The sequence below is a fragment of the Chanodichthys erythropterus genome, chromosome 17 (genome assembly GCF_024489055.1).
Source record: "Chanodichthys erythropterus isolate Z2021 chromosome 17, ASM2448905v1, whole genome shotgun sequence".
NCBI lineage: Eukaryota > Metazoa > Chordata > Actinopteri > Cypriniformes > Xenocyprididae > Chanodichthys > Chanodichthys erythropterus.
Genome location: NC_090237.1, coordinates 857,501 through 875,063, shown reverse-complemented (window position 1 = coordinate 875,063; position 17,563 = coordinate 857,501). Strand labels below are relative to the sequence as shown.

The following is a 17,563-nucleotide window of genomic DNA, read 5'->3' as shown; positions in this document are numbered from 1 at the left end:
GTGTGTTTATATGTGTTTTCTAGTGTGTATGTGTGTTTTAAGTGTGCTTATGTGTGTTTTTAAGTGTGCTTATGTGTGTTTTTAAGTGTGCTTATGTGTGTTTTTAAGTGTGCTTATGTGTGTTTTTAAGTGTGTATGTGTGTTTTTAAGTGTGCTTATGTGTGTTTTAAGTGTGTTTATGTGTGTTTTAAGTGTGTTTATGTGTGTTTTTAAGTGTGCTTATGTGTGTTTTAAGTGTGCTTATGTGTGTTTTTAAGTGTGTATTTGCGTTTTTAAGTGTGTATGTGTGTTTTTAAGTGTGTATGTGTGTTTTAAGTGTGCTTATGTGTGTTTTTAAGTGTGTATGTGTGTTTTAAGTGTGCTTATGTGTGTTTTTAAGTATGTATGTGTGTTTTTAAGTGTGCGTATGTGTGTTTTTAAGTGTGCTTATGTGTGTTTTTAAGTGTGTATGTGTGTTTTAAGTGTGCTTATGTGTGTCTTTAAGTGTGTATGTGCGTTTTTAAGTGTGTGTGTGTGTGTGTGTGTGTGTGTGTTTTTAAGTGTTTATGTGTGTCTTAAAGTGTGTTTGTGTTTGTGTATTAAGTGTGAATGTGTGTGTTTGGTCAGTGGAAGGTTTTCTATAATGTTCATGTGATGTCAGTTGAGTAACTGGAACACATACACATCACATTAGACATACATGTGCTCTCTCTCTCTCTGTGTGTGTGTGTGTGTGTGTGTGTGTGTGTGTGTGTGTGTGTGTGCGCTGCAAGCCTAAGGAATGCCGAGACAGACCCACCCAACAGTGTTGAGCGAGAGAATGAGCAGCAGACGATGATCGTGTGTCTCTCCTCACATTCTTTCTGCAGCAGCAGTTTTACCTTCCTCAATGAGCGGCTTTGTGTCACACACTCACACACTGATTTACTTATGCCCTGATGAATGCGTGTGTGTTTCTGTACTTTGTTAATGTTATGCTGGCATGTGTGTGTTTGTATTGTGTCTTTCAGTATGATGTCATGTCATATGTGTGTGTGTTGTGTGGAATTTCTCTCCTGCCTGACACACTTTTCTTCTCTTTCTGAAGTTTTTCTGTGTGTGTGTGTGTGTATATATATATGTATGTGTGTGTGTGTGTGTGTGTCCTGCTGTGGAAGTTGTAATGACAACATCCTGATCGCTGTATGTAACATTTTTCTTTCATCTCTTCAGTTTTTCCTGCCCGCCGTCAGATTAATTCAGTATGTTTGTCTGATTTCATCTCGCGGAAATACACACTGTAGATTGTGTAAGAGATCTGTGTGTGTGTGTGTGTGTGTGTGTTTCCATTACAGTCCTCTGGAATCTCAGTGCTACATGTTATAAACAAAAACACTTGTTCAAACATGCTGCGGGGGTTTCTGACGTGTGTGTGTGACATCTCTGGCTCTTATTCACAATCAAACTGATGAGAGATTGATTCTCATTGGTCTTTTTCTTGTAGTCATTTCCATACTGGATAGTGATTTGCTCTTTTCTTTCGTGCATCTGTAGGGACGTGATCTTGAGTTTAAAGGGTTAGTTCACCCAAAAATGACAATAATGTCATTAATTACTCTCCCTCATGCTGTTCCACACCCGTAATACCTTCGTTCATCTTCAGAACACAAATTAAGATATTTTTGATGAAATCCAATGGCTCAGTGAGGCCTTCATAGCCAGCAATGACATTTCCTCTCTCAAGATCCATTAATGTACTAAAAACATATTTAAATCAGTTCATGTGAGTACAGTGGTTCAATATTAATATTATAAAGCCACAAGAATATTTTTGGTGCGGCAAAAAGACAAAATAACGACTTATTTAGTGATGGCCGATTTCAAAACACTACTTCAGGAAGCTTCGGAGCGTTATGAATCAGTGTGTCGAATCATGATTCGGATCGCGTGTCAAACCTCGATGAGATCCACCAATAGCAAACCACAACCATCCAATCAATTCCACACAGACAAAATCAAGCCCCGCCCAACATTTGTTCTTGTTTGAGAAGCGTTTCACTTTGATATACGACACAATAAAGACGTATATCCTTTTCGTGACAACTTCAGTAACTTTGTTTTTGTTTGGGTGGAGGGAGGATGGAAATCCAGCAAACTAACTTTAATTACTGAGATTTACTAGTAATCCGTCACTGAACTCACAGTGTGTTTGTGTTTACAGTCTGATGTTTGTCTGCTTTATCCTGTATTCTTGAGTATTCCAGAGCGAATATTACTGTCTCTAAGTTGTGTCTGTGTTTCTCTGCTTGGGTTTTAGGATTATTTTCTATCTGCTTCATCATTCCACTGTATCCTTCTCCTACACACACACACACACACACACACACACACACACACACACACACACACACACACACACACACACACACACACACACACACACACACACACACACACACACACACACACACACACACACACACACACACACACACACACACACACACACTCATTGTCTGGTTTGGGTAGTTCGGGTGTGGTTTTATAGCACTTTTTGCAGACGCGCAGACAGTTATGCTGATTTGTAAAGCTGAAGCACACACTCCAGATCTGCTGTGTGTGTGTGTGTTGATATTGGGTGGGTGGTCTGCAGCAGAGCAGAGGAATTCAGAACAGACACATGAACGTTTCTCACACACACAGGAAACAGAAGGACAGATTCACGAGGCTTGTTGGCTGATCTTACAGCACGCTTGTTTATTTGATTATCATTCCTTACGTTTACATTCATGTGTTAGGCTTTTACCTTTACATTTCAGTGCCTTATAGTGTACTCCAGCTCTACAGTTAGTACGTGGGACTCAAACCCTTGAGCGAGGTGTTGCGAGCATCATGATCTGATTAGTCGCTTGTTTAATTTCAGTGGTTATTTAGTTCCTCCTGGTCATTTTTCAGCCTCTGTGACACACACAGCTCAATCTTTGACCACTTTTATTCTTATCACAGACGGAATAATAGTTTCTGTCCCGCTTCCTCCTATTGCCTCAGCGTACGGGCCTTTGGATCAACAGAGGTTTTAAAGAGCTCTGAATATTCCTGGAGTTTGTCGTCTGTGTGTTTGTAGGACTTTAGTGTGGTTTATATTGTGTGTTTGTGTAGTTGAGAAAGAGACTCATTCATTGTGTTTAAATGAGCTGTGGTTTACACAGATTACTGTGTGTGTGTGTGTGTGTGTGTGTCTGGTTTCATTTACTCTGTGTCCATCTGAGTGTGTGTGTGTGTGAGTCCTGCTGTGATTATGGAGGTTGATTTTCAGCTGTCCAAACATCCTCTCACTTACGCAATGACTACAGTCTTTTTCTCCTTTTTTAAAAAAAGGTACTTTTAAAATGATTTAATGCTGTTTTTCCGTCTCGTTCATATGTGAATTGCATGAGCTTATTACATCTGTTTGATTGAAAGATCTGAACAGACCCATACTTATACCCACTCATAGAAGAAATCAGAAGAGGTCGATAGTGGACAGAAGACACCAGGGATGTGTTTCAAATAGTTGTTCAAAAAACCCACGCCTGCCTACTTTCTCTCCGTCTGTTTTCCTGTGTGGATCCTCTGATTGGTTCTGTATGAACGCATGTCTCAATGAAACCGTCTGCACTCTTCACTCACGTTCTCAGAAACCTGAGCTGCTGCAGGTTCCCGTGCCGTGACCTCACCTGCGCTCTCTCTCTCTCTCTCCGCAGGCGTTGTGCATCAACGTTCAGTCCAGCGATGTGTGCGAGACGCTGGCTCTGGTGTTCTGCGGCGCTGATGTGAGCTGTGACACCGGCGACCCCGATCTGCCCTCCCCGATCGCCCTTGCCCAACACCACGGACAGAAGCTGCAGGTGGAGTTCCTGAGCCAGAACCGCAACACAGGTGCGTCTCACCTCAGGGATTTGCCCTCAAAATACAGCAGCTGTGCTTGCCAGAACTTTACTGTAAAATACAGTTAATTTACTAAAATCTCTTTTTTTCGGCTCGCATCTCTGAAAACATGTAAACAAATAGTAAAATAGGCACTGTTTATATATGATTCACACATCTGAGGTCTAACTATTTTCTCACCTAAAAACTCTTAAAACTACATTCTGTGACACAATAACAGTAGTATTTGAAAAACAATATGCGATTTGCTCGACAGTTGCCGCAAATGTGGAGTGATACAAACAGTGAAATGGTTCCTATGCTGATACTGGGGGGATATCGCACGACTCTCAGCCAATCAGATTCAAGAACCGTCGTATAAATATTAATATAGTGATGTTTCTGTCAATATCAGCTCTCTCTGTTTGAATGAGAACAACAGGTATTGTGCACAATACTTTTCACAGTAAGAAATTTACAAATATTTACTAACCAAATATTTGTAGAAGAAAACGTTCCACAGAAAATGTTCCATGATTTTAAAAGCGGAACATTTAAGAGAATTTTACTGTAAAATGACATGAAATGTCCCATTAGAACTATTCATAAAATAACTTGTGGCTACAGTCTTTTACGGTTAAAATTAAAATAATTTTTTATAGTGCACGGAGGCCGTTACTGTGACAGCTGATATCGTTTAACCCTTTAAGACCTGAAGGCTTTTTTAGAATTTTTTTTTTTATTATTTTTTTTCTATGCGACATACACAAAAGTAAAGACTCATAACTCCAAAACTGTAGCAAGAGAGTCATTTTGTATCATTTGATAGAACACTTTTTAAATTTGTAGAAAATATAAATTACATTACATTTGGACATTTTACTGCTGAGAAATAAAAAAGACAAAAAATATATAAAACATTTTTTATAATGTTTTTTTTTTTTTTTTCATTTGACATGGAATAACTGAGGATGGCAATAAATTATTTTTTGGTGTTATCTCCTACATGTGAGCTGCATCTGGTTCAAATTTTGTGGTGATAGCATAAAGTATAGTTGAATAAAGTGTTATTCAATTTGTTCGCCGCTAGATGACGTCCACGGGCGGTGTTAGGAGAAGCTTGTTAGGAGTTTTTCAAAATGCTTAGATGCATTAAAAAGCTGAGTTTCTAAGCTTTAAGATGATAACTATTTTGTGTTATTCTACGTTGAAAAACGAACATGGATGGATCCGGGAACACTGGTTACACACTGCATCCCGAAAAGATGAGAGAAAGATGAGTGTTTTTAGCCAAGTATGTCAAATCATTCTGTGAGTAATATCTTGTGATCACCGCAATATATTATGGTGATTTTGGGCTCATTTTAATCATGAGAATCTGCTTTAAAGGTGCCCTAGAATCAAAAATTTGAATTTACCTCGGCATAGTTGAATAACAAGAGTTCAGTACATGGAAATGACATACAGTGAGTCTCAAACTCCATTGTTTCCTCCTTCTTATATAAATCTCATTTGTTTAAAAGACCTCCGAAGAACAGGCGAATCTCAACATAACACCGACTGTGACGTAACAGTCGGGATCATTAATATGTACGCTCCCAATATTTGCATATGCCAGCCCATGTTCAAGGCATTACACAAGGGCAGCCAGTATTAACGTCTGGATCTGTGCACAGCTGAATCATCAGACTAGGTAAGCAAGCAAGAACAACAGCGAAAAATGGCAGATGGAGCAATAATAACCGACATGATTCATGATATCATGATATTTTTAGTGATATTTGTAAACTGTCTTTCTAAATGTTTCGTTAGCATGTTGCTAATGTACTGTTAAATGTGGTTAAAGTTACCATCGTTTCTTACTGTATTCACAGAGACAAGAGCCGTCGCTATTTTCATTTTTAAACACGTGCAGTCTGTATAATTCATAAACACAACTTCATTCTTTATAAATCTCTCCAACAGTGTGTAATGTTAGCTTTATCAAGCTCACACAGAATCAAACGTAAACATCCAAATAAATACTATACTCACATGATCCGATGCATGCATGTAGTATACATGACAAACATCTTGTAAAGATCTATTTGAGGGTTATATTAGCTGTGTGAACTTTGTAAATGCGCTGTATTATAGTCGAGAGCTCGGGGGCGGGGAGCGAGAGATTTAAAGGGGCCGCAGCCTGAATCGGTGCATGTTTAATGATGCCCCAAAATAGGCAGTTAAAAAAATTAATTAAAAGAAATCTATGGGGTACTTTGAGCTGAAACTTCACAGACACATTCAGGAGACACCTTAGACTTATATTACATCTTTTAAAAACTGGTTTTAGGGTACCTTTAAATAGTGATGTGCCATTTTCTAAGATGTGCATTTCTATGTCTGTGCATTTTTTATGAAGTTATGAGCACGTGAATTCTACATATTTGTATTCAGTTAGCGGCTGTGCTGTTTTTGTTGTAAACGCATATTACTCAATATAAAAACAACGTAACAAAAGCATGTTGGAGGCTTGATCTGAATGAGTAAAGGCTCTGGTTTTGTATGCAAAAAGAATTTTTGTGCTACCTGTATGGGTTCAGTTTTTATTGGCTCTTAAAGAGAGACACACAAATGGCAGCGTGGGTCTTAAAGGGTTAATCACTTTTCCCTTTTGAATTACAGAACTCCCAAGGTCAGAGGTGAAGGTTGCCATTGATACGGTGCACTACATGGCCCCGCCCTCCATCACGCATAATGGATTCCTATTTAAGACCGCCTCCATGGCCCGACCAATCACAGAGAAGAAGGGGAAAGAAGGTGAGCCAATCAGTGACCTGCATTGAACAATTGTCTGAGTTGATGGAAAGACGCAGCATTAGTTTGATTCACGTGGGATTCTGTGTCCGTCAGAGTTCAGCCGGCGCTGGTGTGTGCTGAACGACGGGAATTTTAGCTACTATGAAAGTGACAAAAACGCTACGCCGAACGGAGGGCTGAAGATGAAGGAGATCGTCTGTCTGGCCGTCAACCCTCCCGAGACTCATGGGTAATGTGGCGCACAGCGCGTGTTTAGGGACTTTCTCCTCTTGTGTAGAGGCTGATGATAATCTCGTCTCTTCCTCCAGGTATGATCACACGTTTGAGCTGTACTCGGACGCCGAGCGCTTGTATCTGTTCGGCACTGATCACCCGGAGTCCATGCGGGAGTGGGTCAAATCCATCGCTAAGGTAATCGTCACACCTGTTCTGATCCGGGTCGACTGTTTTGAACAGCGTCTCATTCCCACTCTGTGCCGCTTGCAGTCGTTCATTCCCTCGGGGGCGGAGGATCTGCTGCTGAAGGAGTTCGAGCGCATCGGCCGGCTGCGGTACAAGGACCGGCTGAACCGGGAGATGTCGAGGCTGGGCTGGTTCTGTCTGGTGGGGTCCAGTCTGCACATCCGGCTGGAAGAGAGCAGCGCCGACGAGACCATCGACCTGCAGAAGCTCCAGGAGCTCTGTGAGTGACTGCGGGCTGGAAGTGACATGACAAGTGTCTGCAGTACATTTAGATGATCTCACGTCGCGCTAAAGATGTGTTTTTATGCGTCGTTTATCATTATAACCAATCACACACGTTTCTGTTGAGTGCATGAATTCAGTGGCCAATCAGAGGCATTTAGTCGAGTCGGCTTTATTTCTATAGCACTTTATACAATACAGATCAAAGCAGATTTACATTAAGGTTTATTGTGATTAAAAAATGAAAAATGTGTCCATAATGTATGTGTGTGTGTGTGTGTGTGTGTAGCGATCCAGCCGGAGAATGAGGTTCTGGTTCTGGTGGAGCGAGGCAGGTGAGCAGGAGGAGTTAAAGCGGTTACGCCTCATGTATGGGTGAGGGCGGCGGCTGACTAACATGAGCGTCTCCCTGCAGGACGCTGTACATCGAGGGCGAGAGGAAGCTGGATTTCCTGGGCTGGGCGGCAGCGATCCAGAGGGCTGCTGGGAGTTCTGGAGACACGCTGAGTCAGCAGCAGCTGACGGAGGCCGATATCCCCGTGATCGTGGAGCGCTGCATTCATTTCATCACGCAATACGGTACTCAACTCTATTCTGCCCTACTCTATATAATTCTGTTCTACACTCTTTAATTCTACTTTGCTCTGATCTATTCTATTCAACTCTTTCTGACATGATTCAGTTCTTTTTTACTTGATTCAGCTGTTTTACTTCTATTCTTCTCAACTCTATTTTGTTCAAATCTATTCAGTTTTTCTGTTCTATTTGACTCTGTTCTACACTCTTTAATTCTACTTTGTTCTGCTCCATTCTATTCAACTCTTTCTGACCTGATTCAGTTCTTTTTTACTTGATTCAGCTGTTTTACTTCTATTCTTCTCAACTCTATTTTGTTCAAATCTGTTGATTTTTTTCTGTTCTATTTGACTCTGTTCTACACTCTTTAATTCTACTTTGCTCTGATCTATTCTATTCAACTCTTTCTGACATGATTCAGTTCTTTTTTACTTGATTCAGCTGTTTTACTTCTATTCTTCTCAACTCTATTTTGTTCAAATCTATTCAGTTTTTCTGTTCTATTTCACTCTGTTCTACACTCTTTAATTCTACTTTGTTCTGCTCCATTCTATTCAACTCTTTCTGACCTGATTCAGTTCTTTTTTACTTGATTCAGCTGTTTTACTTCTATTCTTCTCAACTCTATTTTGTTCAAATCTGTTGATTTTTTTTCTGTTCCATTTCACTCTATTCTACACTCTTTAATTCTACTTTGCTCTGATCTATTCTATTCAACTCTTTCTGACATGATTCAGTTCTTTTTTACTTGATTCAGCTGTTTTACTTCTATTCTTCTCAACTCTATTTTGTTCAAATCTATTCAGTTTTTCTGTTCTATTTCACTCTGTTCTACACTCTTTAATTCTACTTTGTTCTGCTCCATTCTATTCAACTCTTTCTGACCTGATTCAGTTCTTTTTTACTTGATTCAGCTTTGTTTTACTTCAATTCTATTCTTCTCAACTCTATTTTGTTCAAATCTGTTGATTTTTTTTCTGTTCTATTTCACTCTATTCTACACTCTTTAATTCTACTTTGCTCTGCTCTATTCTATTCAACTCTTTCTGACATGATTCTGTTCTTTTCTGCTTAATTCAGCTGTTTTACTTCTATTGTTCTCAACTCTATTTTGTTCAAATCTTCAGTTTTTCTGCTCTCTTCAACTCTATTTTACACTCTTTAATTCTACTTTGCTCTGCTCTATTCTATTTAATTCTTTCTGGCATGATTCAGTTCTTTTTCACTTGATTCAGCTTTTTTCAACTTCTATTCTAATCTTCTCAACTCTATTTTGTTCAAATCTGTTCAGTTTTTCTGTTCTATTTGACTCTGTTCTACACTCTTTAATTCTACTTTGTTCTGCTTCATTCCATTCAACTCATTCTGACATGATTTAGTTCTTTTATACTTGATTCAGCTTTGTTCTACTTCTATTTCAATCTTCTCAACTCTATTTTTGTTAAAATGTTCAGTTTTTCTGTTCTAATCAACTCCATTCTACACTCTTCAATTATACTTTGCTCTGTTCTACTCTATTCAATTCTAACATTATTCAGTTATTTTCTGCTTGATTCTTCTGTTTTATTTCTATTCTATTCTTCTCAACTCTACTTTGTTCAAATTTATTCAATTCCATTCTACTCTTTAATTCTACTTTGCTCTGTTCTACTCTATTTAATTCTTTCTGGCATGATTCAGTTCTTTTTTACTCGATTCAGCTTTGTTCTATTTCCATTCTAATCTTCTCAACTCTAATTTGTCTGACCCTATTCAAACTTTTTCAGTTGTTCTGCTCTGTTCAGCTCTATTCTACTTTATATTCAACCTCACTCAATTCTTTACTAATCTATTCTATAATTTTTCTCTCTGTGTGTTTTTTGTGAAAGGAGCAAAACAAGCATGTCTTCATTTCTGTCCAAAGAATCAGGGGCAAATTAAACCAAATCCATTTAAATGAAATTGTTTCTGAAAAAAATCATGTAAATGTTTGACCACAGACTCATGTGACTGAGATCAAAATAACAGGACACACACACACTATAGTTACACGCATAATGAAAACGTCACTTAAACAACAGATTCCTCTTGTGTCTCAGTGATCATGTGATCTGTCCTCTATCTTTACTGTTAAACAGTGATCTCAGTTAGTGAGCGATGTCTCATAGATGTGTGACGACATGAAATCAATACAGTAAATGTCACAACAGACGTCCGCTTTGTGACTCATTTTAATGATTCGTCTGAAGCGTTTGTAAGTCATGTGACTAAAACAGAACTTAAACAGTGATAAACTAAATACTGAGTTGTTTACATTAAGGTTTATTGTAATAAAAATGAACAGTGAACATTTAAAAGAGTGAAAGTCATGGAACAAAGTCTGTATCTGTAAGTTGGTATGATTTGTTTAATGTTTCTGTAAGTCTCTTTTGCTCATCAATGCTGAATTAAAATTAAATGTTGAAATGTCATTATGAGTTTACATGCATTAACTTCAGTGTTTTAATTTCACTCATTTCTTTGACTTTCAGTGACTTGTTCAGTTTCTCCAGGTTGTTTTATAGCTCTTCCAGACATGAATAATCAGATATTTTTCAGATGCAGAAAGCACTTATGATGCTCTCAGTGACGGAAAGATCTTGTCGGTTAAACACCGGTGTTTTGCCCCAGTGTGTCTCTGATGTTGTGTGTGTGTGTGTGTCCTACAGGTCTGACCTCAGAGGGAATCTACCGTAAGAGTGGTGTGAACAGTAAGATCGCCGCCCTGCTGGAGGAGTTCAGACGCGACGCCAGATGTGTGTGGCTGAAGGAAGGTGAACATCAGGTGGACGACGTCTCCAACGTCCTCAAGCGCTTCTTCAGAGACATCGAGGAGGGACTGTTTGGCCAGGAGGCGCACAGCTGGCTCAGCACTACAGGTTTATGTGATATTTGTGAAGATAAACTTTGAAGTTTGAAAATTGTTCTAAAAGCTTGAAATTTGAAGGTTTTCAGTTTAAAGTTTGAATGTTTTGAACATGGATGGATGGATGGATGGATAGACTAGCGGGATTTAATGATTCCCCATTTGATTAACGTGTGTGTGTGTGTGTGTGTGTTCAGGTGTTTCAGACGAGAGCAGTCGTATCTGTCAGTACCAGCTTCTGTACAGTAATCTTGTGCGAGTGAATCAGGCGACACTACGAGCGCTGGTTAATCATCTGTACTGGTGAGACACACTTCCTCTTTCTTACACAGAACTTCCTTGCCGCTCTGGTTTCAGAGAAGTGTGTGTGTGTGTGTGTGTGTGTGTGTGCAGTGTCCAGAGGTTTGCAGATCTCAATCAAATGAATCTCCATAATCTGGCCATCGTGTTCGGACCCACCCTCTTCCAGGCGGACGGGAAGGACTACAGCGCCGGTCGGGTCATCGAGGATCTCATCCAACACTACGTCACTATATTCGATGTATGATTGTTAGAAAAGTTCTCCTTTTCCTAGATTTGTGTTATTCCTGATGGCTGTGGAGCATTAGATGTTCATACAGTCACTAGCGCCATCTGTTGGAGACTAGAGGAATAACTGTGTGTGTGTTTCAGGTGAACGAGCAGCAGCTGAAGAAGCAGTTAGATGAGATCACATACATCATAAAGCTCAGAGACAATCTCACGCCTAAAGCTGGAACGGTAAGAGCTGTTTATGAGGACTACAGTCATGTGACTTACCTTAACTTTCCCTCCTGTGATCATGTGTTCACATGACTGACATTAGTGACAGTGAGAGTGGTCATGTTGAGCCTCATTACTGAAATCAGTGAAACGCTTAAAAACACGAGACAAGTGAAAGCTGTGAATGAATGATTTGAGGAGTCATTTAGAAATATTAAATATTATTGATCGTCTTCAAATTGGATTTTTTCTTTCCTTTTTTGTTCATGTATTGATCAATCTGTTTGGGCTCAGAATTATTGATTTTGATTAGCTAATATTGCTCTCCCCTTTCTGGTTAACTTTTTTTGTGGGAAAATTGTGGAAGTAATTTGCATTCATTCTTGCGATCACAAGATGGTGAAGTCCTCGAGGGACGAGGTAGTCCATGATTTAAACACTGGGATTCTGGGATTCACACTCAACTTTTTAAAGTAAAAATATTTCCTTGAGATTTTAAGTACATATTTAACAACACATTTCATGTTCACTAGATGATCAGACGTACAATTCTCACCTGATTGACAATAAAACTGATGAAAAAAATCACATTGAAGGAGAAACCGGAGCCACACAGAGACCGGAATATCACAGACACAGCCACAACACCCTAGCAACCACATAGGATCATTGATAACACCCTAGCAACCACATAGCATCATCGACAACACCCTAGCAACCACCTTGAACACCCTAGCAACCACATCACATCACCCACAAGACCCTAGCAACCATCTTGAACACCCAAGCAACCACATAGGATCATTGATGACACCCTAACAACCACCTTGAACACCCTAGCAACCACATAGCATCATCGACAACACCCTAGCAACCACCTTGAGCACACTAGCAACCACATAGCATCGCCCACAAGACCCTAGCAACCACCTTGAACACCCAAGCAACCACATAGCATCATTGACAACACCCTAGCAACCACCTTGAACACCCTAGCAACCACATAGAATCATCAACAACACCCTAGCAACCGCCCAGAACACCCTAGCAACTACATAGCATCATCTACAACACCCTAGTAACCACCCAGAACACCCTAGCAACCTCATAGCATCATAGACAACACCCTAGCAACCACCTTGAACACCCTAGCTACCACATAGCATCGCCCACAAGACCCTAGCAACCATCTTGAACACCCAAGCAACCACATAGGATCATTGATAACACCCTAGCAACCACATAGCATCATCGACAACACCCTAGCAACCACATAGCATCGCTTACAAGACCCTAGCAACCACCTTGAACACCCAAGCAACCACATAGAATCATCGACAACACCCTAGCAACCGCCCAGAACACCCTAGCAACCACATAGCATCATAGACAAAACCCTAGTAACCACCCAGAACACCCTAGCAACCACATAGCATTATCTACAACACCCCAGCAACAACCTTGAACATCCTAACAACCACATAGCATCATAGACAACACCTTAGCAACCACCCAGAACACCATTGCAACCACATAGCATCATCTACAACACCCTAGCAACCACCCAGAACACCCCAGCTAGAAATCACCACTCATGTTTTAATTACTATATAAAATCTATATATTATATTAAAATATTACTAGATAAATATTACTGCTATATTAAAATCTAGATATTCATGTGTTGTTTATTATAATTACTTATTTAGAAGGTTTTGTATTTGTGGTTAAAGTGTGTGTGTGTGTGTGTGTGTGTGTGTGTGTGTGTGTGTGTGTGTGTGTGTGTGTGCAGGGAAGTGGTGATTTTATCTGTACAGTTTACCTGGAGGAGAAGAAGGAAACAGCAGAACAGCATGTGAAGGTGCATTTTACCTTTGAACTTTGACAAAGGATCTGAACAGTATGACTCTTAGATATGAAGTCACTGTGAAATATTTTAAAGTGGTTTTAGTAGAATAGACGAGTCCTGCTTTTCATTCACGAGACAGTCAGAGAGACGGATGTTTCTGAAGTATGAACTGTGACTTTGGGCAGATTCCCGCCGCGATGACGGCAGCAGAACTGACGTTTGAGATTCTGGACAGACGGAAAATCAGCGTGAAGGAGAAGGACTACTGGTGCTGCTTTGAGGTGAACGAGAAAGAAGAGACGGGTGAGTGACAGGGTCGCCGGTTACAGTACGCTCTGATTCAGCCGTCAGCGGTTTGTGAGGATGTTTTCATGTGTCTGTGTGTCTCAGAGCGCCCGCTGCACTATCAGGAGAGAGTCCTGCCCATCTTCCATTCCCTCGGCACAGACAGTCACCTGCTGGTGAAGAAGCACTTCTCCATGGAGGCCATGCTGGTCTACCTGGGTAAGAGAGACTGTGTGTGTGTGTGTGTGTGTGTGTGTGTGTGTGTGTGTGTGTGTGTGTGTGTGTGTACTGCAGTTAGGGCGTTTTCAGACCATTTTCTTTGTTCTGAAACAGGGATTAAAATTGTTGCAATGTTGCATTTTCTTCATGGGTTCGGTTCTCTTTCAGAATGCAATGAATTTCTAAACTCACCAAAGTTTGTTAATACAAGTCACATGCAAGTAAACTGTCCTCTCATTGGTCAGAGCGCAGCTGATTATGTTCCCTCATCCATACGCAGGCTTATTGTATTTGTCATTATATTATTTTATCCAAAAGTCTTAAATTTACCTTCCTAAAATCTGCAGAAACCCTGTTTATCATTTTGAGCAGGAATCAAGGCTTCGTCTGGCCAATACAGTATGTATCTATTTTTTACCATGTATCTATTTCGGAGAAGAGCAACTTTGGTTTTCAGTGGTGATGACGTGCTTACCCATCATACATTGTGACACAGCCTGGTTTGTTGGATTGCTTTCTCACCACAAGCGAACCGCTTCAGAGACTATAGACTCGGACTGGATTTTTTTATCCACAACATTATTCAAAGGCTAACATGCTGTAATATTTGACCACTTTTCTACAGTTTTACACTTTTTTTGTACATTAAATTACAGGATTGCAGAAGTTTTAAGAACATCATCTACAACACCCTAGCAACCACATAGCATCATCTAAAACACCCTAGCAACCACCCAGAATACCATAGCAACCACATAGCATCATCTACATCACCCTAGCAACCACCCGGAACACCCTAGCAACCACATAGCATCATCTAAAACACCCTAGCAACCACATAGCATCATCGACAACACCCTAGTAACCACCCAGAATACCATAGCAACCACATAGCATAATCTACAACACCCTAGTAACCACCCAGAACACCATAGCAACCACATAGCATCACCTACAACACCCTAGTAACCACCCAGAACACCCTACCTCCCAGAACACCGCAACAACCAAATAGCATCATCTACAACACCCTAGCAACCACCCGGAACACCCTAGCAACCACATAGCATCATCTAAAACACCCTAGCAACCACCCAGAATACCATAGCAAGCACATAGCATCATCTACAACACCCTATCAACCACCCGGAACACCCTAGCAACCACATAGCATCATCTAAAACACCCTAGCAACCACATAGCATCATCGACAACACCCTAGTAACCACCCAGAATACCATAGCAACCACATAGCATAATCTACAACACCCTAGTAACCACCCAGAACACCATAGCAACCACATAGCATCACCTACAACACCCTAGTAACCACCCAGAACACTCTACCCCGCAGAACACCGCAACAACCAAATAGCATCATCTACAACACCCTAGCAACCACCCGGAACACCCTAGCAACCACATAGCATCATCTAAAACACCCTAGCAACCACCCAGAATACCATAGCAAGCACATAGCATCATCTACAACACCCTAGCAACCACCCGGAACACCCTAGCAACCACATAGCATCATCTAAAACACCCTAGCAACCACATAGCATCATCACCAACACCCTAGTAACCACATAGCATCATCTACAACACCCTAGTAACCACCCAGAATACCATAGCAACCACATAGCATCATCTACAACACCCTAGCAGCCACCCATAACACCATAGCAACCACAAAGCATCATCTACTACAACACCTTAGCAACAACCCAGAACACCTTAGCAACCACCCAGAATACCCTAGCAACCACATTTAGCAGTTTTACACATTTTTGTACATTAAATTTCAGGATTGCAGAAGTTTTAAGAGCTGAATGTTCTCTTGAAACGGTGCAGATTTGCATGACTTCCAAGTTATTTATGATTTACTGGATGATGATTAAGGATCAAGATTTTAAAACATTATTAACTCAGAATTTTTCACAATTTTAGAGCTTTGCATAACTATAATAATGTGTATTGTAATTGTTCTGTTTTCCATTATTCTTCCACGTCTTGAAATCAGTTTTAAAGTTTTGCCTTTGCATACTGTACATCCAGGTGGGGATGAATAAACTGTATTAAATAATACATGCATTATCAATCAGTTTTATTTAGAAGCACTAGAACATGTGCTTATGTAGATCAGGTGACATGTGCAGTGTTTTGTTTATTGTTTCCTGATTGAGTGTGTGTGTGTGTGTGTTTCCTGCAGCCAGTAAAGTGGAGGTGTCCAAACATGGCATGATGAAGTTCAGAGAGGAGAGGAGTCTGCTGGGATTGGGTTTGACCACCGGCAGCTTCAATGACCGATACTTCATTCTGACCAGCACCTCGCTCAGACTCTATAAAGAAATCAGGGTAAGAGTGTGTCATAATAAACTTCTGTGCTTTATCAGTTGATTTCCTCCCTGACGGCGACTAATGTTCATGATGTAGTTGCTTCATGATTGTTGTCCCTGCATATCATCTCTGACCCTCAGAATGTAAATGACCTGTCTGACCTCTTGACATGTGACATGCCATGTACACCAGACTTACAACACTTAGGTTTACAGCAATATTCTGATGCCAGAACACACATAAACATCTTATTCTGAATACGGCTGCACTATATGGATCTTAAATGTGATTTGTTGTGCGTGTAAATACAGTCAGTGTGTGAGAGCAAAGAGTGAGCATCTGATTGATGTTTTACTGTCAAACTCTCATACACAGAATCTGCAAAAGCTGCAAAGCCCAGAGCTGCAGTGTGTGAGTACAGATAGTGTGTGTGAGAGAGAGCGGGTTCACCTAGTCATAGTGTGCTGACGTCCTCAACGCTCAACATTACTGCTTGATAAGTTTCTTTAGGGTTTGGGTGTCTGTGGTCATTATAATTCACTTTATATACAAACAGACAAATAGTCTATGATAATAATATGTGTGTGTGTGTGTGTGTAGGTAGAGGTTTAGTGTCACTGGTCTGTCTTGTTCTGGTTTAATGGGTTCTCAGGTGGTGGTTTTCCTGTAGTTTTGGGTTCTCGGTGGAGTGTGTGTGTTTTAGTAGGTATATTTCTCTCTTTCTCTTTCTTTCTCTTCAGAGTAACCGCCCAGAGAGAGAATGGCCCATCAAGTGTCTGAAAGTCTATCACGGCATTAAAAAGAAGCTCCGCCCACCCACATGGTGAGATTACATCTTAATTAATATTAAAACTGTACTAAACTCTAATGAGCTTTCTAACTAAACAGCATTTTAAGGCATTAATATCATTATTTTCTCTAAAGCTGCTTTGAAACAATACGTGTTTTGAAAAGCTTTATACAAATAGAGTAGAAAATGCTGAATGCTTCAGCTAAGAATTTGCTAGAAATATTGATTATAAATATAATTAAATATTATTTGCATGTGTTAAAGGTTCAAGTTTATACATCGTTCAAGGAATGTTTTATTTTGCCTGAAATGGTTTAGTTGGACGTTCAACTAATGTTTTTTAAATGTTACTACTTGTTTCGGAACGTTCAGAGAACATTCAAAAGTAACATTCACATAATGTTTGAAGAATGATACAATGAAGTGTTTCTATAAAGTTCGCATAACCAAGAAAAAACATGTTTAAAACATTTTAAAAAACTGGATGTTTTGAACATTTAGAGAATATTCATGAATAATCTGGGGATGTGCC

General features: G+C 40.0%; 1 protein-coding gene across 9 annotated transcripts in view; it reads left to right on the top strand.

The window, feature by feature from the left end:
- The window catches only part of LOC137004300 (arf-GAP with Rho-GAP domain, ANK repeat and PH domain-containing protein 1), a 65,043-nt gene that overhangs the window by 41,304 nt on the left and 6,176 nt on the right, over positions 1-17,563 (top strand). For 8 of the 9 annotated variants that reach the window (XM_067364516.1, XM_067364509.1, XM_067364510.1 and 5 more), the window contains 17 exons: positions 3,702-3,876; positions 6,529-6,663; positions 6,757-6,892; positions 6,972-7,074; positions 7,150-7,345; positions 7,637-7,682; positions 7,763-7,926; positions 10,611-10,820; positions 11,005-11,110; positions 11,201-11,348; positions 11,480-11,566; positions 13,341-13,409; positions 13,583-13,700; positions 13,788-13,901; positions 16,114-16,259; positions 16,617-16,652; positions 16,982-17,064. In XM_067364516.1, the coding sequence (XP_067220617.1) occupies positions 3,702-3,876; positions 6,529-6,663; positions 6,757-6,892; positions 6,972-7,074; positions 7,150-7,345; positions 7,637-7,682; positions 7,763-7,926; positions 10,611-10,820; positions 11,005-11,110; positions 11,201-11,348; positions 11,480-11,566; positions 13,341-13,409; positions 13,583-13,700; positions 13,788-13,901; positions 16,114-16,259; positions 16,617-16,652; positions 16,982-17,064 (2,072 nt within the window). The remainder of the gene's footprint in view (positions 1-3,701; positions 3,877-6,528; positions 6,664-6,756; positions 6,893-6,971; positions 7,075-7,149; positions 7,346-7,636; positions 7,683-7,762; positions 7,927-10,610; positions 10,821-11,004; positions 11,111-11,200; positions 11,349-11,479; positions 11,567-13,340; positions 13,410-13,582; positions 13,701-13,787; positions 13,902-16,113; positions 16,260-16,616; positions 16,653-16,981; positions 17,065-17,563) is intronic. The other variant, XM_067364515.1, reaches the window with a different exon arrangement.